At 48.5% G+C, this 20,292-nt stretch overlaps 1 protein-coding gene and 1 long non-coding RNA gene across 14 annotated transcripts in view; one reads left to right on the top strand and one right to left on the bottom strand.

Moving 5' to 3' along the window:
- Positions 1-847: 847 nt before the first annotated feature.
- Positions 848-11,856, bottom strand: LOC108593579 (uncharacterized). The gene is made up of 2 exons (XR_001914161.4): positions 11,795-11,856; positions 848-3,913 (listed from the first exon to the last, which is right to left on the bottom strand). It is a non-coding gene; the product is annotated as an uncharacterized LOC108593579 (long non-coding RNA).
- Positions 11,423-20,292, top strand: part of CAMSAP1 (calmodulin regulated spectrin associated protein 1) — a 99,419-nt gene continuing 90,549 nt past the window's right edge. For 4 of the 13 annotated variants that reach the window (XM_035262603.3, XM_035262594.3, XM_035262575.3 and 1 more), the window contains exons 1-2: positions 12,056-12,323; positions 12,473-12,632. In XM_035262603.3, the coding sequence (XP_035118494.3) occupies positions 12,473-12,632 (160 nt within the window). In that variant the 5' untranslated portion in view covers positions 12,056-12,323. Of the gene's footprint in view, positions 11,687-12,055; positions 12,324-12,343; positions 12,633-20,292 lie in introns of those variants that run through there. The other 9 variants (XM_078331368.1, XM_035262609.3, XM_035262617.3 and 6 more) reach the window with 4 other exon arrangements.

The following is a 20,292-nucleotide window of genomic DNA, read 5'->3' as shown; positions in this document are numbered from 1 at the left end:
GACCTAAGGGCCTACCAGGAAGAATATTATTGTTATTAGCTTTATCTTTTTCATTTTTTTTTTGAGATGGAGTTTTGCTCTTGTTACCCAGGCTGGAGTGCAATGGCACGATCTCGGCTCACTGCAACCTCCGCCTCCTGGGTTCAGGCAATTCTCCTGCCTCAGACTCCTGAGTAGCTGGGACTACAGGTGCGCGCCACCATGCCCAGCTAATGTTTGTATTTTTAGTAGAGATGGGGTTTCACCATGTTGACCAGGATGGTCTCGATCTCTTGACCTCGTGATCCACCAGCCTCCGCCTCCCAAAGTGCTGGGATTACAGGCATGAGCCACTGCACCTGGCTATCCTTTTCATTTTCTATCTCACTTGGGGCATTTCCCATCCTGGAGATTTGACCTGAGGCTCAATTCCTTATCCTAGAGATTTCTTGCTTTTCTTTTCTCTAAAGGTTCAAACCTCCCCTGCCTTATTGGAGGTTTCTTGCCTTTCCTTTGTTTAGAGGCTCAGTTGTGCATCTCATTCATGCATTCTCAGCCTCCAAGGTATCCCGACCAACAACGAAATACTTTGTCGCCCCTGCAACATTTCTTACCTTGGTCTCTGCACAGACTTACCTGGTTGACACAGTGAGGACCCTTTCTGCCCACATTGCTGAGTGTCCAGGGTCATTTGTCATGCCATGTCATCCCTTTCCTGAGGCCACCACAAGGCAGTTGTGAGGGATGCATCTCCTCACAAGAGATGATTGGGGACCTCTCCCCAGGGGAGAAAGGAAATCCCAGACGGGCCCCCAGGTTGTTAGAAATAAAGAGGTTGGAGTCACAAAGAAAAAAAGCACTCAAAGGATTTCTCAGCAAGGTAAATTTACTTCTGCAGAAGGGTGCTGCTCACTTTTCTGGCCACTGTGAGAACACACTGAACAAAGGAGGAAAGGGGTTTTTAACCCTGCTGCAGTCAGTCCCTGCTACTGTGTCTGGTCCTCATTGGCTGAAGTCAAACCACACAATCTAAGCTGATCCTGATGGGCTACTTCAAATGGAACAGGGGTGGGGTCTATTGCAGCAAAATAAGAAACAGATGTGGGTTACAGGTTACAGATTGGGAACAGATGTGGGACTAGTGGGAAGGTTGTTAACTGTAACTAGGGGCAAAGAGGAAAATAGAACCTCCAAAGAGGAACTCACTGTATCTAACAGACACTTCAGCTGTTTCCACCCAAGTGGAATAAGCTGCCATGAACAGGGCATACAAACACCCCTTGGAGACCCTGCTTTCGATTATAGGGTCCCATGGTAATTCTGTTTAATTTTCTGAGGAACATCCATGCTGCTTTTCACAGTGGCTGCACCATTTCACATTCCCAGCAACAGTGCACAGAGCTGCTCGTTTTTCCACATCCTCCCCGGTACTTGCTATTTTCTAGTTTTACGGCAGCTGCCATTCTAGCGGCTGGTAGGTGGTCTCTTGTGGTTTTGGTTTGCATTTCCCTACAGACTAGTGATGCTGAGCATCTTTTCATGTGCTTCTTGGCCATCTGTGTGTCTTTTTTGGAAAAGTGTCTCTTCAAGTCTGTTGCTAATTTTTTAACCATGTTGTTTGGATTCCTATTGTTAAGTTTTAGGAGTTCTCCACATGTTTCCTGGATATTAATCCCTTTTCAGATACGTGATTCGCAAATATTTTCTCCTTTTGTGGGTTGCCTTGTTACGTTTTTTTTTTTTAAACAGTGTCAGGCTGTCACCCAGGCTGGAGTGCAGTGGCACAATCTCCATTCATGGCAACCTCTGCCTCCTGGGATCAAATGATCCTCTTGCCTCAGCCCCCACCCCCAAGCAGCTGGGACTACAGGAATGAGCCACCACGCCTGGCTAATCTTTTGTGTTTTTTGTAGAGACGAGGTTTCACCATGTTGCCGAGGTTGGTATCCAACTCCTGAGGTCAAGTGATCCACCAGCCTTGGCCTCCAAAAGTGCTAGGATTACAGGCATGAGCCACCATGTCCACCCCCTGCTGATAGTATCTTTTTGATTTTCATGATGTCAATTTATCTTTTCTTTTGTTGCCTGGGCCTCTGGTGTCATATCCAAGAAATGATTGCCAAATTCAATATTATGAAGCTTTTATCCTGTATTTTCTCTTTTTTCTTTTCTATAGGGTCTTTCTCTGTCACCCAGGCTGTAGTGAAGTGGCACAACCATGGCTCACTGCAGCCTCAAATTCCTGGGCTCATGATCCTCCCACCTCAGCCTCCTGAGTAGCTGGGATTACAGGCGTGCACCACCACACTTGGCTAATTTTTAAATTTATTGTAGAGACAGGGTCTCTCTCTGTTGCCCAGGTTGGTTTTGAACTCCTGGGCTCAAGGGGTCCTCCTTTCTCAGCCTCCCAAACTGCTGGCATTACAGGCATGAGCCACTGTGCCTGGCTTTGCCCTTTAATTTGTTCTTAGAGTTTTATAGTTTGGGATCTTACATTTAGGTCTTGGATCCATTCTGAGTCTTTCTATCTGGGTAAGCACCAAACTTTATTTTTCTGTGTGTGAATATCTAGTATTCCCAGCACCATTTGCTGAAAAGACTGTGCTTTCCCCACTGAATGGTCTTGGCACTCTTGTTAAAAACCATTTAGCCATGTATGAAGGGTTTGTTTCTGAGTTGCTATTCTATTCCACTGGTTTATATGTCTGTCTTTATGCCAGTGCCACACTGCTTACTGTAGCTGTGTAGAAAGTTTTGAAATCAGGAAGTGAAAGTCCTTCAACTTTGTTCTTTTTCAGACTGTTTTGGCTAGTCAGGGTCCCTTGAGATTCCATATGAATCTTAAGATGTTTTTCTATTTCTGCAAAAAATGTCATTGGGATTTTATAGGGATTACATTAAATCTGTAGATTCCTTTGGGTAGTACTGACATCTTAACCATATTAAGTCTTCCACCCATGAACACAAAGTATCTTTCCATTTATCTGTCTTCTTTAATTCCTTTCAGCAATGTTCTGTAGCTTTCATTGTACCAGTCCTTCACCTCCTTAATTCTTGTTTTATTCTTTTTATGCTATTGTATATGGAATTTTCATAATTTTCTTTTCCGATTGTTAACATACAGAAATGCAACTGATTTTTGCATGTTGACTTTGTATCCTACTGCTTTGCTCAATTCATTCATTAGTTCCAACAGGTCTTTTGTGGAATCTTCAGGATTTTCTTCATAAAGGATCATATAATCTGTAAACAGAGATAATTTTACTTCTCCCTTTTCCATTTGGATGTCTTTTATTTTTCTTGTCTAATTGCCGTGGCTAAATCGTAATAGAAAAGGCAAAAGTGGACATTTTTGCCTTATTCCTGATTTTAGAGGAAAAGCTTTCAGCCTTTCATCACTGAGCATAGTGTCAGATGTGGGCTTTGCATAAATGGCTTTTATTATGTTGAGGTAGTTCCCTTCCATTCCTAATCTGTTGAGTGGTTTTATTATGAAATGGTGTTTTGGCAAATGCTTTTTCTGCATCAGTTGGGATGACCATGTGGTTTTTTCCTTCATTGTGTTAGTATAGTGTATTACATTGATTTTTTTTTTTTAATATGCTGAGCCATCCTTGCGTTCCAGAAATAAATGCGCTTGGTCATAGTGTATAATCCTTTTAACATGCTGCTGACGTTTGTTTGCCAGTACTTTGTTGAGGTTTTTTGCATCAGTGTTCCTAAGGAATATTGGCCTGTCGTTTTCTTATGTGTGGCTTTAGAAACAGGGTAATACTGGCCTTACAGGATGAGTTAAGAAGTGTTCCCTTCTCTTCAGTCTTTTGGAAATGTTTGAGAAGGGCTGGTATTAGTTCTTCTTTACGTTTGGTAGAATTCACCAGGAAGCCATCAGATCTTGGACTTTTCTTTAAGATTCAGATAATGCTTTTAATGCCTATAAAGATTAAAAATGAAATTAAAATACTTTCATAAAAAATTTCGAATGGTGGCACAGTACTGCATATGCTGCTTTTTTTTTTAAGATGGGAGTTTTGCTCTTGTTGCCCAGGCTGGAGTGCAATGGCACGATCTCAGCTCACCACAACCTCTCCCTCCTGGGTTCAAGTGATTCTCTTGCCTCAACCTCCTGAGTAGCTGAGATTACAGGCATGTGCCACCACACCTGGCTAATTTTGTATTTTTAGTAGAGACAGCATTTCTCCATGTTAGGCAGGCTGGTCTTGAACTCCCAACCTCAGGTGATTTGCTTGCCTCAGCCTCCCAAAGTGTTGGGATTACAGGTGTGACCCGCCATATCTGTCTGCATGTGCTTATGAATGTGTTAAATAATGTAATTGAGCAGCTAGGCTAGTAGTTATGGTAATTTTGAAGCAATGATGAGCAGAATGGTATTCTGTGATATTGGCAGAAATGGTGATGTGAGACATCCATGACTTCTGTAGCAGGTGGAGTCCTGGACACTGCTGATGCCACTGCCACAGCTGGTTGTCTAGATTCATAATTCAGGAAAATGTTAAATTTTGATTAAAAGCCAGTGACGATAAAGATGGTATTTTTTCCTGTCCTGGTTCCCAGTATCAACCTTCTTGGCCTACTGGGTATGGTGACTATCCCAAACACCTCCATGGGCCCATGTCACACATGAACATCTTCTTTCACATCTTTCCAGAAAAGAAAAATGCTGAGAATCACCACACTAAGGGATGTTCTACTTTGAAACATTTGCTGGTGTACCCAGCCCTGACCAAGGGCCATGAAGAGGCCGGAGTGGGCAGGTGCAAGGAGTGGTACCCTGTGCAGGAGGGTGGCCTTGGCTCCTGGGGTGCACAGGTGTGGCCTCTCTGCAGGACCTGTGCTTCCACTAGGAGGCTGGGGTGGTTACATGCTCCTGAGTGTATCTGGGGAAGGAACTCTGTAATTAGTCACCATGTGTATGCATTTCCTGCAGCTGCTGTGGCAAATTACCACAAATTCAGTGGCCAAAACACAAGCATTTATTCTTCTACTGTTCTGAGGTCAGAGTCTACATTATCTCACTGTGGTAAAGTCAAGGTGTTGGCATGGCTGGTTCCTTCTGGAGGCTCTGTGGGGGAATCTGTCCCTGCCTCTTCCAGCTTTGAGGAAGCCAACCTTGGGCCAGTGTCACTGCAGGTTGCCGTCACTGCACTATTTCACTAGCGAGGAGTCCAGGGGCCTCATCCTGTTGCTTGTAGAATAAGCCACATTCCTTGGTTAGTGGCCCCTTCTTCTGCCCTCAAAGCCAGCAGGCTAAGACACCAGATAAGGTCACACATTCACAGGTTCCAGGAATTAAGATGTGGACATCTTTGGGAGGGGGCGGCTTTGCTGTCACTACACTATTTCACTATCGAGGAATCCAGGGGCCTAATCCTGTTGATTGTAGAATAAGCCAACTTCCTTGGCTTGTGGCCCCTTCCTCTGCCTTCAAAGCCAGCATCTTTTCTCCTCTAACCCTTGCTTCTGTGGTGACATCTCCTGTCCAACTCTGAAGCTTCTGCTTCCCTCCCATGATCGTGATTACATGGGACCTACCTGGATAATGCAGGATAGCCCCCATCTCAAGGACCTTCACTTAATCCCATCCACAAAGTCCCTTTTGCCAGGTATGATGATTTAAAAGATGTCATTCCCTCCAAAATTCATATGGAAACTGAAAGTTGTCAGGATCAAAACAGAGTGACCAATGTTAAGAAAACTCTAACAAATAGAGCTAGGGAAGGCCATGAAGAGAGGGTTTGCATGCCTGATAACAAAAACTATCACAAAAGACTGTAAAAACCACAGCCTTGTACAAAGGCCATTGAAACCTTATTTTTTTTATTTGAGACCGAGTCTCCCTCTGTTGCCCAGGCTGGATTGCAGTGGTGCAATCTCAGCTCACTGCAACCTCCGCCTCCTGGGTTCAAGTGATTCTCCTGCCTCAGCTTTCCAAGTAGCTGGGATTACAGGCATGCACCACTACACCCAGCTAATTTTTGTATTTTTAGTGAAGATGGAGTTTCACCACGTTGGCCTGGCTGGTCTTGCTCCTGATCTCAAGTGATTGGCCCACCTCAGCCTCCCAGAGTACTGGGATTACAGGTGTGACCCACCGTGTCTGACCAAGGCCATTGAAATGTTACACAAGAAAATTCTTCTGCAAGGACACCTGCCCAGCAGCTACCTTCCAACCTTGGGCCAGTATCACCCTTGATATTAATCTCTGTAGTCAATGGCAATCATTTCAAAATGATTATGTAATTCTTCTGCTTCTTTTCTTTAAAATCTTTGTCTTCCTTGAACATGCACATAGTTACTATAATATGTGTGCTCACATTGAAAGGCTCTATTCCTGAATAAATATCTTTTTAGAGTGCCTGTGTGTTATTTAGGTTGAATATTAACAAACTTGGTCCCCACTGTGGTGATAGAAGAGGTGGTGCCATTTAAAACTAGGTCACGAGGGCTCCTCTTATAAAAGTGGAGTTTGGCCTTTTCTTGCCCCTCTGCCTATCCTACCTTGTGAGGACACAGCATTCTTCCCTCTAGAGGAAACAGCAACAAAGTGCCCTTACCAGACATGGGACCTGCCAGCGCCTTGATCTTGGACTTCCCAGCCTCCAGAACCATGAGAAACAAATTTATATTGTTTATAAATTACCCAGTCTGTGGTATTTTGCTATAACGGCACAAATGAACCAAGACACCAGGTAAGGTCACACATTCACAGGTTCCAGGAATTAAGATGTGGACATATTTGGGTGGGGGGGGTGGTGGCTTTGCTGTCACTGCACTACTTCACTAGCGAGAAGTCCAGGGGCCTCACCCTGTAGAATAAGTCAACGTGCACTTAGTGGGACCCTCAGGATGTGTCTAGGAACAAGAGGGGGTCGGCAGAGCAAACAGGATGGGCTCTCCTCTTGTGCTCTCCATGGGCAGGCGGGAGCCCCTGAAGGAATGTGCCTGCCAACTCCTCCCCATAGGCTGGGCCCTGGTTACTGGAGCTGTGCCTGAGCAGCTTCTCTACTTGTAGCTTTCGGAGCACCTTCCCGCTACCTTCATTATGTCTAATGATACTGTAACCTAGTGTCAACATTAAAAAAGAAAAGAAGGTCAGCCTCTTTTGCCCTCGACAAAATAGTTTTTTCTTTTTCTGTTTTTTTGAGACAGGGGTCTTGCTTTGTTGCCCAGGCTGTAGTACAGTGGCACAATCTCAGCTCACTGCCGCCTTTACCTCCTGGGCTCTAGTGATCCTCCTACTTTAGTCTCCCGAGTACCTGGGAGCACAGGTGCACACTATTGCTTCCTGCATTTTTTCTTTTTTGAGTTTCGCTTGTTACCCAGGCTGGAGTGCAATGGTGCGATCTCGGCTCACCACAACCTCCGCCTCCTGGGTTCAGGCAATTCTCCTGCCTCAGCCTCCTGAGTAGCTGGGATTATAAGAATGCACCACCATGCCCAACTAATTTTTTGTATTTTTAGTAGAGATGGGGTTTCACCATGTTGACCAGGATGGTCTTGATCTCTTGACCTTGTGATCCACCCATCTCGGCCTCCCAAAGTGCTGGGATTACAGGCGTGAGCCACTGTACCCGGCTTCCTGCTATTTAAAAAAAAATTTTTGTAAAGGTGGGGTCTTACTTTGTTGCCCAGAATGGTCTTGAACTCCTGGGCTCAAGTGATCCTTCTGCCTTGGCCTCCCAAAGTGCTGGGATTACAGGTGTGAACCACTGTATTGGGACAGAATTAGATTTTTTTTTTTTTTGAGATGGACTCTCCTTCTGTCTCCCAGGCTAGAGTGCAGTGGCACAATCTCGGCTCACTGCAACCTCTGCCTCCCATGTTCAAGTAATTCTCCCGCCTCAGCCTCCTAAGTAGCCTGGGTGGCACATGCCACCACGCCCAGCTAATTTTTGTGTTTTGTCCCCACCCAAATCTCATCTTGAGTTCCCACATGTTGTGGGAGGTAACTGAATCATGGGGGCAGGTCTTTCCCATGCTGTTCTTGATAGCGAGTGAGTCTCGCTAGATGTGACAGTATTATATAAGGGGGAGTTTCCCTGCCCAAGCTCCCTCTTTGCCTGCTGCCATCCATATAAGATGTGACTTGCTCCTCCTTGCCTTCTGCCACGATTGTGAGGCCTCCCCAGCCATGTGGAACTGTTAAGTCATTAAAACTCTTTTGTAAATTGCCCAGTCTTGGGTATCTATCTCTTTATCAGTAGCGTGAAAACGGACTAATACACCACTGTTCCGCAAAATCCGCACTCGCCAAATCTGAGTCAGCCCCCAGGCCTTAAGAAGGCGACCCCTATTCTGGCCTCTCACCTCTCAGGTTGGCTCCTCCCAAGTGCTGCCCCCAGGCCCAAGCACCATGCCTCGACTTCCCCTCCACCTGAGCAATGGCTCCTTGGCCCCTCTTCTTGCCTCACAGCTCTAAAGGCTCTGTCTGTGGTGATACCTCCAAGCCTCCAACCTGGGCCATGCCGCTGAGTCACTCATCCAACTGCCCACCAGCGTTTCCATGAGGGGGCCCAGCAGGCATCTGAGATGCAACACATCCAAACTCTGACCCCTCCCACCACCCTGCCCTGGCCTTTTCCATCTTGGCTAGGGATACCTTTGTCCTTAAAATTGCTTACGCCCAAAACACTGGAACTTAGACAAAAACAGACAAATTCCTCTAAAGACACAAATAGACGATCTGAATAGACCTATAACAAGTAAAGAGATTGATCAAAATAAGTAATCAAGATCCCCAGACACAAATGGCTTCAATGATGAATCCCATCAAACACTTAAAGAATTAAAGCTGGGCCCAGTGGCTTGTGCCTGGGATCCCCCCTACTCAGGAGGCTTGAGGTGGGAAGATCAGTTGAGGGCAGGAATTGGAGACCAGCCTGGATGATACGGTGAACCCCTATCTTCAAGAAAAAAAAAAAAACCAATTATTCACAAACTCTTTCAAAAAATAAAAAAAAACATAGAAGAGGAAGGAATACTTCCAATTCATTTGATGAGGCCAGTAGGACCCTGATACCAAAACCAGACACAAACACCACAAAACTTTAGACTAGTATCTATGATGAATATGGATAAAAAAATCACTCAGCCAAATGGTATTAAACTGAATCCAGGAAGAGAGATACTCCATGAGTATTTATCTTCTGACTGCAGGGGATACATATCTTTTCAATATCTGAAAGTCAATTAATGCAATACACCACATTACCAGAACAAGGAAAAAAACCCCATGATCATCTCAATGGATGCAGAAAAATCATTTGACCAAATCCCACACCTTTTCATGATAAACACACTCAACAAAGTAGGAATAGAAGGGTACTTCCTCAGCCAGGCACAGTGGCTCATGCCTGCAATTCCAGCACTTTGGGAGGCCGAGGCAGGTGGATTACTAGAGTTCAGGAGTTCAAGACCAGCCTGACCAACACAGTAAAACCCTGTCTCTACTAAAAATACATAATTAGCTGGGCATGGTGGCGTGCACCTGCAATCCCAGCTACTTGGGAGGCTGAGGCAGGAGAATCGCTTGAATCTGAGAGGCAGAGGTTGCAGTAAGCCAAGATCATGCCACTGCACTCCAGCCTGGGCAAAAAGAGCAAAACTGTCTTTTTTTTTTTTTCTTTGAGACGGAGTTTCGCTCTTGTTACCCAGGCTGGAGTGCAATGGCATGATCTTGGCTCACCGCAACCTCCGCCTCCTGGGTTCAGGCAATTGTCTTGCCTCAGCCTCCTGAGTAGCTGGGATTACAGGCATGTGCCACCATGCCCAGCTAATTTTTTGTATTTTTAGTAGATACAGGGTTTCACCATGTTGACCAGGATGGTCTCCATCTCTTGACCTCGTGATCCACCCGCCTTGGCCTCCCAAAGTGCTGGGATTACAGGCGTGAGCCACTACACCCAGCCCGAGTAAAACTGTCTTAAAAAAAAAAAGGTACTTCCTCAATCTGATAAAACCTATTTTTTTTTTTTTTGAGACAGTGTCTCACTCTGTCACCCAGGCTGGAGTGCAGTGGCACAATCTTGGCTCACTACAACCTCTGCCTCATGAGTTCAAGTAATTCTCCTGTCTCAGCCTCTTGAGTAACTGGGATTACAGGCACCCACCACTATGCCTGGCTAATTCTTTGTATTTTTAGTAAAGATGGGGTTTCTCCATGTTGGCCAGGCTGATCTCCAACTCCTGACCTCAAGAGATCTGTCTGCCTCAGCCTCCCAAAGTGCTGGGATTACAGGTGTGAGCCACTGTGCCCAGCTTGATAAAACCTATTTTTGAAGCACCCACAGCTATTATACCCAATGGTGAAAGACTGGATGCCTTCTCCCTGATATCAGGAGCAAGACGAGGAGGTCCACTCTTGCTGCTTCTATTCAATATTTCACTGGAGGTTCTAGCCAGGGCAAGGAGGAGAAATAAAAGACATCCAGATTAGAAAGGAGGAGGTAAGATGATCTCTAATCACAGATGACATGCTTTTGTATAGAGAAAATCCCAAAGAATCCACTAAAAGACTAGAAGAACTGATAAATGTGTTTAGCAAGGTTGCAGGATACAAGATCAGTATACGAAAAGCCCTTGAAGTCACTCTTGACCCTTCTGGGTCACACTCCATATCCCATCTGTCACTGGATGGCCTTCTGCCTCCTTCCCCACACTTCCTAGTCTGTTCTTCACTCAGGAATCAGAATGATCCTTTTAAAGGTTCAGTCACATCCTTCCCTGTGCTCAAAGTCTTCCGATGGCCACCCATTTCCTGCAGAGAAGGGGCCCCAGTTCTAATTGTGTAGGACCTGCCGCATCCCTGCATGCCCCTACCTCCCATTTCCCACCAGTCCCTCCTGCTCCTGGGTTCTCGACTTAGGGGTCTTTGCCCTGTTTCTTACACACCAGGCTCTCGCCCCCTGCCCAAGATGCTACTTCTGCAGATATCCTCACCCTTGACGCTGACCTCCCACTGCCCTTTGCTTAAATAAGTGTCCTCTTCCAATGGCTTTGCTTGACCACCCTGCCTGCCCACTCCGTGTTCTTTTTAGATGGCAATCCCAAAAAGAGACAGACAATCAGAACAGACCTATAACAAGTAAATACAATTAGTAACCAAAAAACTACGCATCAAATCAGTCATCGAAAAAGCCCAGCCCCAAATGGCCTCAACGCTGAATTGAAGCCTGCACGTGAGCTGGTGTGTGAATGACTGCCTGGGTCCTCTGGGCCCCTGGCATTTCACACATGCTCCACCTCTGGCACAGGGTGGTTCGTCCAGGGACAGACAGGCTGGGAGCCCCGCGCCGGGCGCCTGCTCCCAGGAAGCTCGGCCTCTCCCGGCGGCACGTGGGCAGGCTCTCCTGGGGGCAGTTCTCTCCGGCGGTGAGGTTCTCAGACGAAATCCTCGGAATGCAAATTCTCACACGTTCCCGTCATTCTCAGCTCAGTGCGGAACCCCGACGCAGGCTCCAGGGAAACGCAGTCAGCGCCCCTTCCGGGGGCTGCACCTACTTGGGCCTCAGGGGTCCAAACGCCCACCTTCCCTGGACCGGGATGGGGCCTGGAGACAGTAGCAGGTCCACCTGGTGCCAGTCCGCCGGAATGTCGCCTGCCGAGGTCGCCGCCGGCCACACCCACGCGGTCCCCAGGGTGCTGGTGAGGAGACCTCTGTCGGCCAGGAGGCTCCGCTGTGGCTGAGGTGGGGACCAGCCAGGCCAGAAGAGGAGGCAAGGCGCGGACAGAGGGCTGCTGCGGGCTCTGCCGGGTCCCCGCCGCGAACCCACTCCGCCCACCCCGCCCCGCCTACCTCGTGCCCCGCGCGGAGGCCTCAGAGCCGCAGAGCAGGCAGACAGGGCCGGGTCCTACTGCGCCTGCGGAAGGGGGCGGGGCGGGGCTGGGCGACACTCACTGCGCCTGCGGAAAGGGGCGGGACGGGCACAGGCCGGCTGTTGCTACCTACTGCGCTTGCGGAAAGGGGCGGGTCTGGCGCGAGCTGGGAGCGGAGCTTGGGGCGGGGCCGAGGGCGGGGTGGCGGGCGGTGCCTATTGCGCCTGTGCGAGGCCCCGGCGGTAAGCGCGCTCCCGCTTCTTGGCCGCCGCCTCAGCTGCCGCTGTCGTCGCCACCGCTCACCCGGGGCTGCGCACGCGCCGCCGCCGCCCCCGGCCCGCGCCCGCCCCCGCCCCCGCCCCCGCCCCCGCCCCCGTCCTCGTCCGGGTCCTCTGCCCGCGCCCTCCTTTGGCCGCCTCGCTGGGCCGCGGGCTCCGCGCCTCCTCCGCCCGGGCTCGGCGCCCGCAGCATGCAGCCATCGCGGGGGCGGCGACGGCGGCGGCTGTGAGGTGAGGCGGGGGCAGCGCTCGGGCGCCCCTCCCAGCGGGCCGGCTGCGGGGCTGGGTGGGGGCTCGGGGCGCACCGGGCCCGGCGCAGCGAGGGGCGGCGGCGCCGCCTTTGTTGCGGCCGGGCCGCCGCCTCAGCCCTTTGTCTGCAGATGGTGGACGCGGGCGGCCGCGCCGCTGCCGAGGGCTGGAGGAAGATGGAGGCCCCGCCGGACGGCGCCGCCGACCTCGTGCCCCTGGACCGCTACGACGCGGCGCGCGCCAAGATCGCCGCCAACCTGCAGTGGATCTGCGCCAAGGCCTACGGCCGAGGTGGGCCGGGCGGAGGACGCGGGGCGGGGGCGGGGGCGGGGGCCGGGGCTGGGGCCGGGGACGCGGTCGGGGTCGGGGTCCGCGCGCCGCGCCTTTGTGCCGCGTCCGCGCACGGTAGGGGCTGGGCCGCCTCCGAGGTCCCGGCGGCGCCCGGGCAACGGGGAGCGTGGGGACGCGGTCACCTGGCGAGTGGGCGTCCCCGCGGCGGAGGGCGGCATGGGTCGTGGTTTCCGCTCCTGTTCGGGAGTGCCCCGAGCCTCCTGTTGGCGGTGGAGAGGAGCTGCCCGGTCCTGGGCGCAGGGAGGGACCGCGGGGACCCCGGGCCGCCGTCTGAGGCGCCGCTTCCCAGCGCGCCGGCACCGTCCAGTGCTGGACCTGTGATTCCAAGCCTTTTGCTTGTTATGAGTTTTGATACTTAAAGTCATCAGCTGTTGAATTCCCCAACTCGAAATTGGGTATTATTCCGCGGATAGTGCTTAATCATAATGATCCCCTTCGGTTAATTCCTGTTTGGAAGAACTAGGTAACCTTGTTACTGAGTCCAATTTGTTAGGCCCTAATGTGCTTAGTGGATTAAGACGCTCCTGTTTGGTGCCCTGGGAACAGGACAGACGTAGTGTTGCTCTTAAGTGGCTGACTCCTCTGCTAATTTCAGGTGCTTTGTTTCAGGTACAAAATTAAGGTAACCCTTGTGTAATCCTCTTTTCATTTGAAGCATTCTAAAAAAAATTGCCTTTATTCTGGTGAAAAATTACCGTTTTTAGAGTAAGACTAAAGGAGACAGAACCCTTCCAGAGAAGAGTTCAGGTGACCAGTTTGGAAAACGCTGAGCAGGCGTTGCCCTTTTTGACAGTGGCCTGTGCCTCAGCTAGACTCCAGTTAGTCATAAGGACAAACACGTTTTGTCAGTTTTAGGGATTAAATGCATAGCCTTATTTTGAGCTGGTGTTTGTACTGTGTAGGTAGTCACTGGGAAAGAGTTTTTCCTTTAACAGTTTTCAGTTTTACAGTGCTTGTTTGCTGGCTCAATGGAACCTTACTTTGTGTGTTGTGATGATGGAGAAACACTGCCACATCCGTGACTTCACATGATTTTTTGAGAACGGAATTGGTAAGATGTATATATAAAATTTGAGTCAGGTGTCAAGAATCGCCCGATCTCATGGTCGTTGCTGCCTGCCTGGGCTCACCTGCCTCACACCTCGTGTTGGTCACTGTTTTGCTTTTATTTGTATTTTGCCGTATGTGCTCACACCGCTAACTCTACTTTATTTACACCTTTAACAGTGATGTTTCTTTCTGAGACTGGCTTTTGTAATTCTGTTATTCCACGTTAGGTTCTTACGTTCTTCCCGACTTCATCTTCACTTCTCTGCATTCTTTTCCACTGCTGGGGAGCGTCTCACCGAGGCCTGTCCACCGCAGCTGCTCGTGGGTGCTGGCTGGGCTCCCGTAGTTGTTGGGGAGCCCAGTGCCTTCTTGGCCATGGCTCCTGGGGTCCATGCACAAGGTTTTACTCCTGCGTGTGTTTTTAAGATTTTCTATGTGGAGAGGGCTGAGGGCTCAGGTATTGGGTTGTTAAACTAATTGCTATAAAAAGAACTTTCATGGTTTGCTTTCCAATTTCTTTAGCAAGGTGCCTGCATTTTTATTTCCTTGCATTTAGCTTTGGCATTCGGCATGGGATTTGTCAGCTATCCAGAAATAAATATGTGTCCCTCTGTGGTAGTATTGGCTTCGTCTGGTTTCAGCTCCAGTACCAGATCACTTTTTAATACTTGTTGACTCATCAGATGAATTCAGAATCTGATACTAAAATGGGCTTTCAGGTTTTGGAATTATTAAAAAGCTGGGCCATTTAAAGAAAAACAGGAGCAGGAGCTGGAGAAGACTGGATACCATCTTAGGGTCTGAGACCGGAGTGCTCCTTACTGGTGGGCGACAGTGCCTTCGTACATCAGACCTCGATTTGAGGCGGTCTGGTTTCTACTTATTTTTGCCAGACAGAGGGCATTTACGTTCTATACCTTGCTTCACAAGGGAGCATATGTAATTACAAAAAAGAAGTTTTAAGCATGTGTGGTGGTTTATACTTGTTTTATTTTTTGAGATGGAGCCTTGCTCTGTTGCCCAGGCTGGAGTGCAGTGGCACTATCTTGGCTCACTGCAGCCTCTGTCTCCTGGGTTCCAGTGATTCTCCTGTCTCAGCCTCCTGAGTAGCTGGGATTACAGGTGCGTGCCACCACGCCAGGCTAATTTTTGTATTTTCAGTAGAGACAGGGTTTCACCGTGTTGGCCAGGCTGCTCTTGAACTCCTTACCTCAGGCGATCCATCCGCCTCGGCCTCCCAAAGTGTTGGGATTACAGGCGTGAGCCACTGCACCCAGCCGGTGGTTTATGCTTGTAATTCCAGTGACTTGGAGGCAAAGGTGGGAAGGTCACTTGAGTCCAGGAGGTTGAGATGGGGTCTGCCTATGTTTCTCAGGCTGATCTCCAACTCCTGGGCTCCAGTGATCCTCCTGCTTCAGCTTCCTGTGTAATTTTTCTTTTTACTTTTCTTTCTTTTTTTTTTTTTTAAGAGATGGAGACTCGCTGTGTCGCTCAGGCTGGAGTGCAGTGGCTCAGTCTCAGCTCACCACAGCCTTCCTTTTCTAGGTTCAAGTGATTCTCCTGTCTCAGCCTCCCAAGTAGCTGGGATTACAGGCATGCTCCACCATGCCCTGCTCATTTTTGTATTTTTAGTAGAGATGGGGTTTCAGCATGTTGGTTAGGCTGGTCTCGAACCATTGACCTTGTGATCCGCCCACCTCAGTGTCTCAGAGTGCTGGGATTATAGGTGTGAGCTACTGCACCCAGCTGTAATTTTCTTTTTTTGTGGGGGGCAGAGCTTCGCTCTGTTGGCCAGGCTGGAGTGCAGTGGTGTAACCTCAGCTCACTACAACCTCTGCTTCCCAGGCTTAAGTGATCTTCCTGCCTCACCATCCTGAGTAGTTGGGACTACAGGCATACCACCATTCCTGGCTAATTTTTGTATTTTTTTGTATAGATGGGATTTTTCTTTAAAAAATTTTTATTTTTGTAAAAATGGGGTCTTACTGTTTGCTCAGGCTAGTTTCGAACTCCTGGGCTCAGGTGGTCTGCTCGCCTTGGCCTACCAAAGTGCTTGGATTACAGGTGTGAGGCACCATGCTTGGCCTTCCTGTGTAAAACCGTAAAAATGGAGAATCTTAGATTTACAGATTTGAGAGATCCCAATTTAGATGACCAAAAGACTTGCTTCACCTCTGCTAAAGTGGTTTATGTTGTAAGGAGGCACAGCCTGGGTGTGAGATTCACTGCTACCTAGTGTGGTTGTGTCTTGTAAGAGACTGAGTGGGGGAGGGGTTTTGGTAGGATAGTGTGGGTGTCCCCCCACCACAGTTCTTCTAATCTAGGAGCATTTGTTTCTTTTGAATGTCTCCAAGTACTTCTCCAGCTTAGTTTTCAGTTAATCAGACATGGTTCTTTCAATATGGATGCTTTAATCGGAAATCACTTTTGGGGGTATGATGGTGAAAGTGGCTTAAATATTTAACTTGTTGTAGGATTGCTCATTAGATGCTAAATCAAGCCCATCTTCCATTTGTATAAAGATTGAAAGCATGCTGAAACTCCCAGGGCTGCCTGCTGTCTTGCTTTGCATTTGCCTTTGGAGATTCTTGGTGTCTCTGGAGCCAATAGGCTGCCATTGTAGTAAGTGGGTAGGCTCAGGAGAGCTTGCCCTTGGCGAGGCCTTGTGGCATATGGCTGTGCAGAAACACTTCCTCCAGTTTCATTCTTCTCTGGGGCCACAGCCAAGAATTGTGGGCTGTCTTGGGCTTTTATTTTTAGATCCCCCTGCCTTTCTTTTGGTAACTCTCTTGTTTCATTGACAGTGTTTTCATTATTATTTTAGGAATAATATATTGGACATGTTGAAAATTGTTCACTTAAAAATGTGTATAAGAAGGCACAGAACCTGCTTAGTCACTATGTTTTGTGGTGACGTTTGAGTGAAATTTGTAATAAATTGGTAAGAAAAGATTAGAGGGGTGGCTTAAGTTCCATTTATTTTACAATGTAGCATGCTGGTCTACAGAAGTGCAGTCCTGGCTTTGATCTTGTCCACTGTGCATTTTATATGTGCCCTTAGGAAACTCGGAGGTATCTAGGCCTTGGTTTCAGGGGACAGCGTGGAGAGCAAGCTTTTATTAGCTCTCATGGACATTGTTAAAAAACAACCCAGGGAAAGTACTAGCATACACTCAGCTATTTGCAAGGATGTTGCCATGTAGCTCATTGGACGCCAAGTTTTCTCTTTGTGCAGAGCTGAGCTGCCCTGAACTCTAGGGCACTGGATGGGAGCTCAGGGTTCAGGAGTTCATCCCGTGGCTTTACTGACAGCACATGGACACATGGCCTACCCAGAGGCACACTGTTGGGAGGAATGGTCAGGTCCCTCCTCCTTGTTCTTTCACTCTTGCTAGAGTAATTTAAACTATTGCTTTGGAAACCATGTTACGGAATAAGAAGTCAGTGTGAGGATGCTGTGGCCTGTGAAGCCTGGGTTTTAGTCCCCATCTCAGGGACCAGCTGTTTCATTATATACAGAACAGGAAGAGTTGCAGTTTGCTTACTTGATCATATGAGCAAAACCCTTTTATAATTAAGTCGAGAGGATCACCATATTGTTTAATTGTAGTGACTTTTGGTTAAAATGAAATCTGTGCTCAGAGCCCCTTTCCAGCTCCAGACTGGCTATGAAACCATGGTGTCTCTTCCTCCCTGAGGAGGGCAGCAGTGGCTGGAGTCTTGGTGTAAAGAGCCTGCTCTTGATGGCAGCACACTTGTAAGCACATTGCCACATTTCTGAAAGTGATGACTTGTTCAGATTATTGGTTTATGAGTTTAGATTGTATATTCATATCGTCTTTGGTTGTTCTTGACAAGGGATTTGGGTGTTTTTTAGTTGGGGGTTACAGAGTGTCTTCAAATGCGTCTGAGCACCTGCTAGGTGGTACTGGATATTGTGGGAGTTGCTGGTTGGTCCAGCTAGCATGACCTATCCTCTGCAGAGGTGTCCTGAGAACCACCTGCTGCCTAGTTATGTGTGTGTCTCTGTGAGGCCAGGGATTATGGTTGTCCCACTTACTGCTGTGTCCACAGTACAGAGTGCTCAAATACTTGTTGAATGGTTAGCCCCCAAGAGCAGAGGGAGGGCGGCTGGCTGCAGCCCTGTGCAGAGGAGAGGTGTCTTTGGGTATACTGAGTAGATTAACCTTGTTGAGGCAGAGGATTAGTGGACTGAAATAGTAAGTGATTAGTTTGGAAAATAGTCTGGGCCGGATTGTTTACAGTGCTCAGGTTGGCTGGGGATTTCTTTGATGATGTGTTCCTGGGAGGGTTTTTAAGTAGGGGGAGAGCAAGCCTGGGCAGATGTTTTTAGCAGGTCAGAGTGGGTAGAGGCCATAGACAGGTGTACTGTCTGAGAGCTGATGTCATTAAGCTTGAAATGCCGAAGACTTGCCTGTTCATCTTTTCATGTTTTTGAGACATGGTCTTGCTCTGTTGCCCAGGCTGAAGTGCAGTGACATGATCACAGCTTACCTGTAGCTTTAACCTCAAGTGATTATTCCACCTCAGCCTCCAAAGTAGCTAGGACCACAGCTAGGACCATAGGCCTGCATCTCCAGGTCCGGTTATTTAATTGTTAGTTTTTGTAGGGGTGGAGTTTCCCTGTGTTGCCCAGGCTGGTCTCAAACTCCTGGGCTCAAGCAATGCTCCCACCTTGACCTCCCAGAGTGAGTGAGTGAGTCAATTTACTATGCCCCATGGACTTGCCTGTCTGTCTGGAGATAGGAAGGGTAGATGGAGCCAACAGATGTAAAAGCTGAATCCATGGAGCTGGACTGGCTGACAGTGGGTGTGGGAAGTGGCCAAGGGTGAGTTATGATTAGCTGGACTGTCATGGGGAGCCCAGATATGGGAACAGTGGTGTCCTTGACAGAAATATTTACAGTCATTATATCGTAACATTTTTCTACTTTCATAACTTTGTTATCACTGTAGAAAAGATCTTTAATGAGCCGGGTGCGGTGGCTCACGCCTGTAATCCCAGCACTTTGGGAGGCCAAAGCGGGTGGATCATGAGGTCAGGAGATCAAGACCATCCTGGCCAACATAGCGAAACCCCGTCTCTACTAAATACAAAAAAAATTAGCCGGGCATGGTGGCACATGCCTGTAATCCCAGCTATTTGGGAGGCTGAGACAGGAGAATCGTTTGAACCCAGGAGGCGGAGGTTGCGGTGAGCCGAGAACGCGCCATTGCACTCCAGCCTGGGTAACAAGAGTGAAACTCCATCTCAAAAAAAAAAAAAAAAAGAAAAGATCTTTAATGCTGAGCACGATGGCTCACACCTGTAATCCCTGCACTTTGGGAGGCTGAGTGGGGTGGATCACCTGAGGTCAGGAGATTGAGACCAGCTTGGCCAACATATAGAGAAACCCTGTCTCTACTAAAAATACAAAAATTAGCTGGGCATGGTGGTGTGTGCTTGTAATTCCAGCTACTCAGGAGGCTGAGGTAGAAGAATCGCTTAAACCCGGGAGTGAGATTACACCACAGCAATTCAGTCTGGGCAACAAAGTGAGACCCTCTCTCTTGGGGGCTGAGTGTGGTGGCTCACACCTGAAATCTCAGCACTTCGGGAGTCTGAGGTGGGAGGATTGTTTGAGCCCAGGAGATTGAGACCAGCCTGGGCAACAGAGTGAGACTGTCTCTACAAAGAATGTAAAAATTAACTGGGCATGGTGGTGCATGCCTGTGGTCCCAGTTGCTTGGGAGGCTGAGGTGGGAGGATCACTTGAGTCCAGGAGATTGAGGCTACAGTGAGCCATAATTGTGACACTGCCCTTCAGCCTGGGTGACAGAGCAAGATCCTGTCTCAAAATTAAACTCACATGAGTTCAGTTGGGCATTACATTGTGAACTATGGTGCCCTTAGTATCCTCTTCAGGCCTCCTGTAGCGATGGAAGTGTCTGCATATACAGAGACCCATAATGACAGGCTGAGGAGCCTGGCACTGTAAAGGGCAGATGCTACTGGCAGAACAGGGGAGGGGTACAGTAAGGGATACTCCCCTGAGGGAACCTGGGTTGTTCCATTAGAGTGAAAACTGCCTGAGAACCAGATGGAGGTAAGGGAATGAATTAAGAGAAGCAAGGACAATAGGGGGAAGTGGAGGGGAGTGTGTGATGTTCACACGTTGTGGGAAAGGCTGGTGGCCTCATGGTGGTAGTGGCCGCAGAGTTGGAAGGTGAAATTAGACTGGAAAAAGTGCCGAGGCCAGAGCTTAGAATGCTTTAGGTGACTGACTGACTGGGGATTTGCTTTGTGGGAATTGAGGAACCACTGAAGGTTTCTGAGGAGGGGAGAGAGGTATGAAATCTGAGCTTTTCAGAGAAGTCCCTACTAGGGTACAATGGTTAATGCCCATTGTAAGGTATGAAGCAAAGACTTTTGTTTTAGACTCTTTTTTTTTTTTTTTTTTTAAATAGAGACAAGTTCTTCCAGGGCTGGTCTTGAATTCCTGGGCTCAAGATATCCTCCTGCCTTGGCCTCCCAAAGTGCTGGGTTACA

The sequence above is a fragment of the Callithrix jacchus genome, chromosome 1 (genome assembly GCF_049354715.1).
Source record: "Callithrix jacchus isolate 240 chromosome 1, calJac240_pri, whole genome shotgun sequence".
Taxonomy (NCBI): Eukaryota; Metazoa; Chordata; class Mammalia; order Primates; family Cebidae; genus Callithrix; species Callithrix jacchus.
Note: the sequence above shows the minus strand (reverse complement) of the source record. Positions and strands in the feature narration are given on the sequence as shown.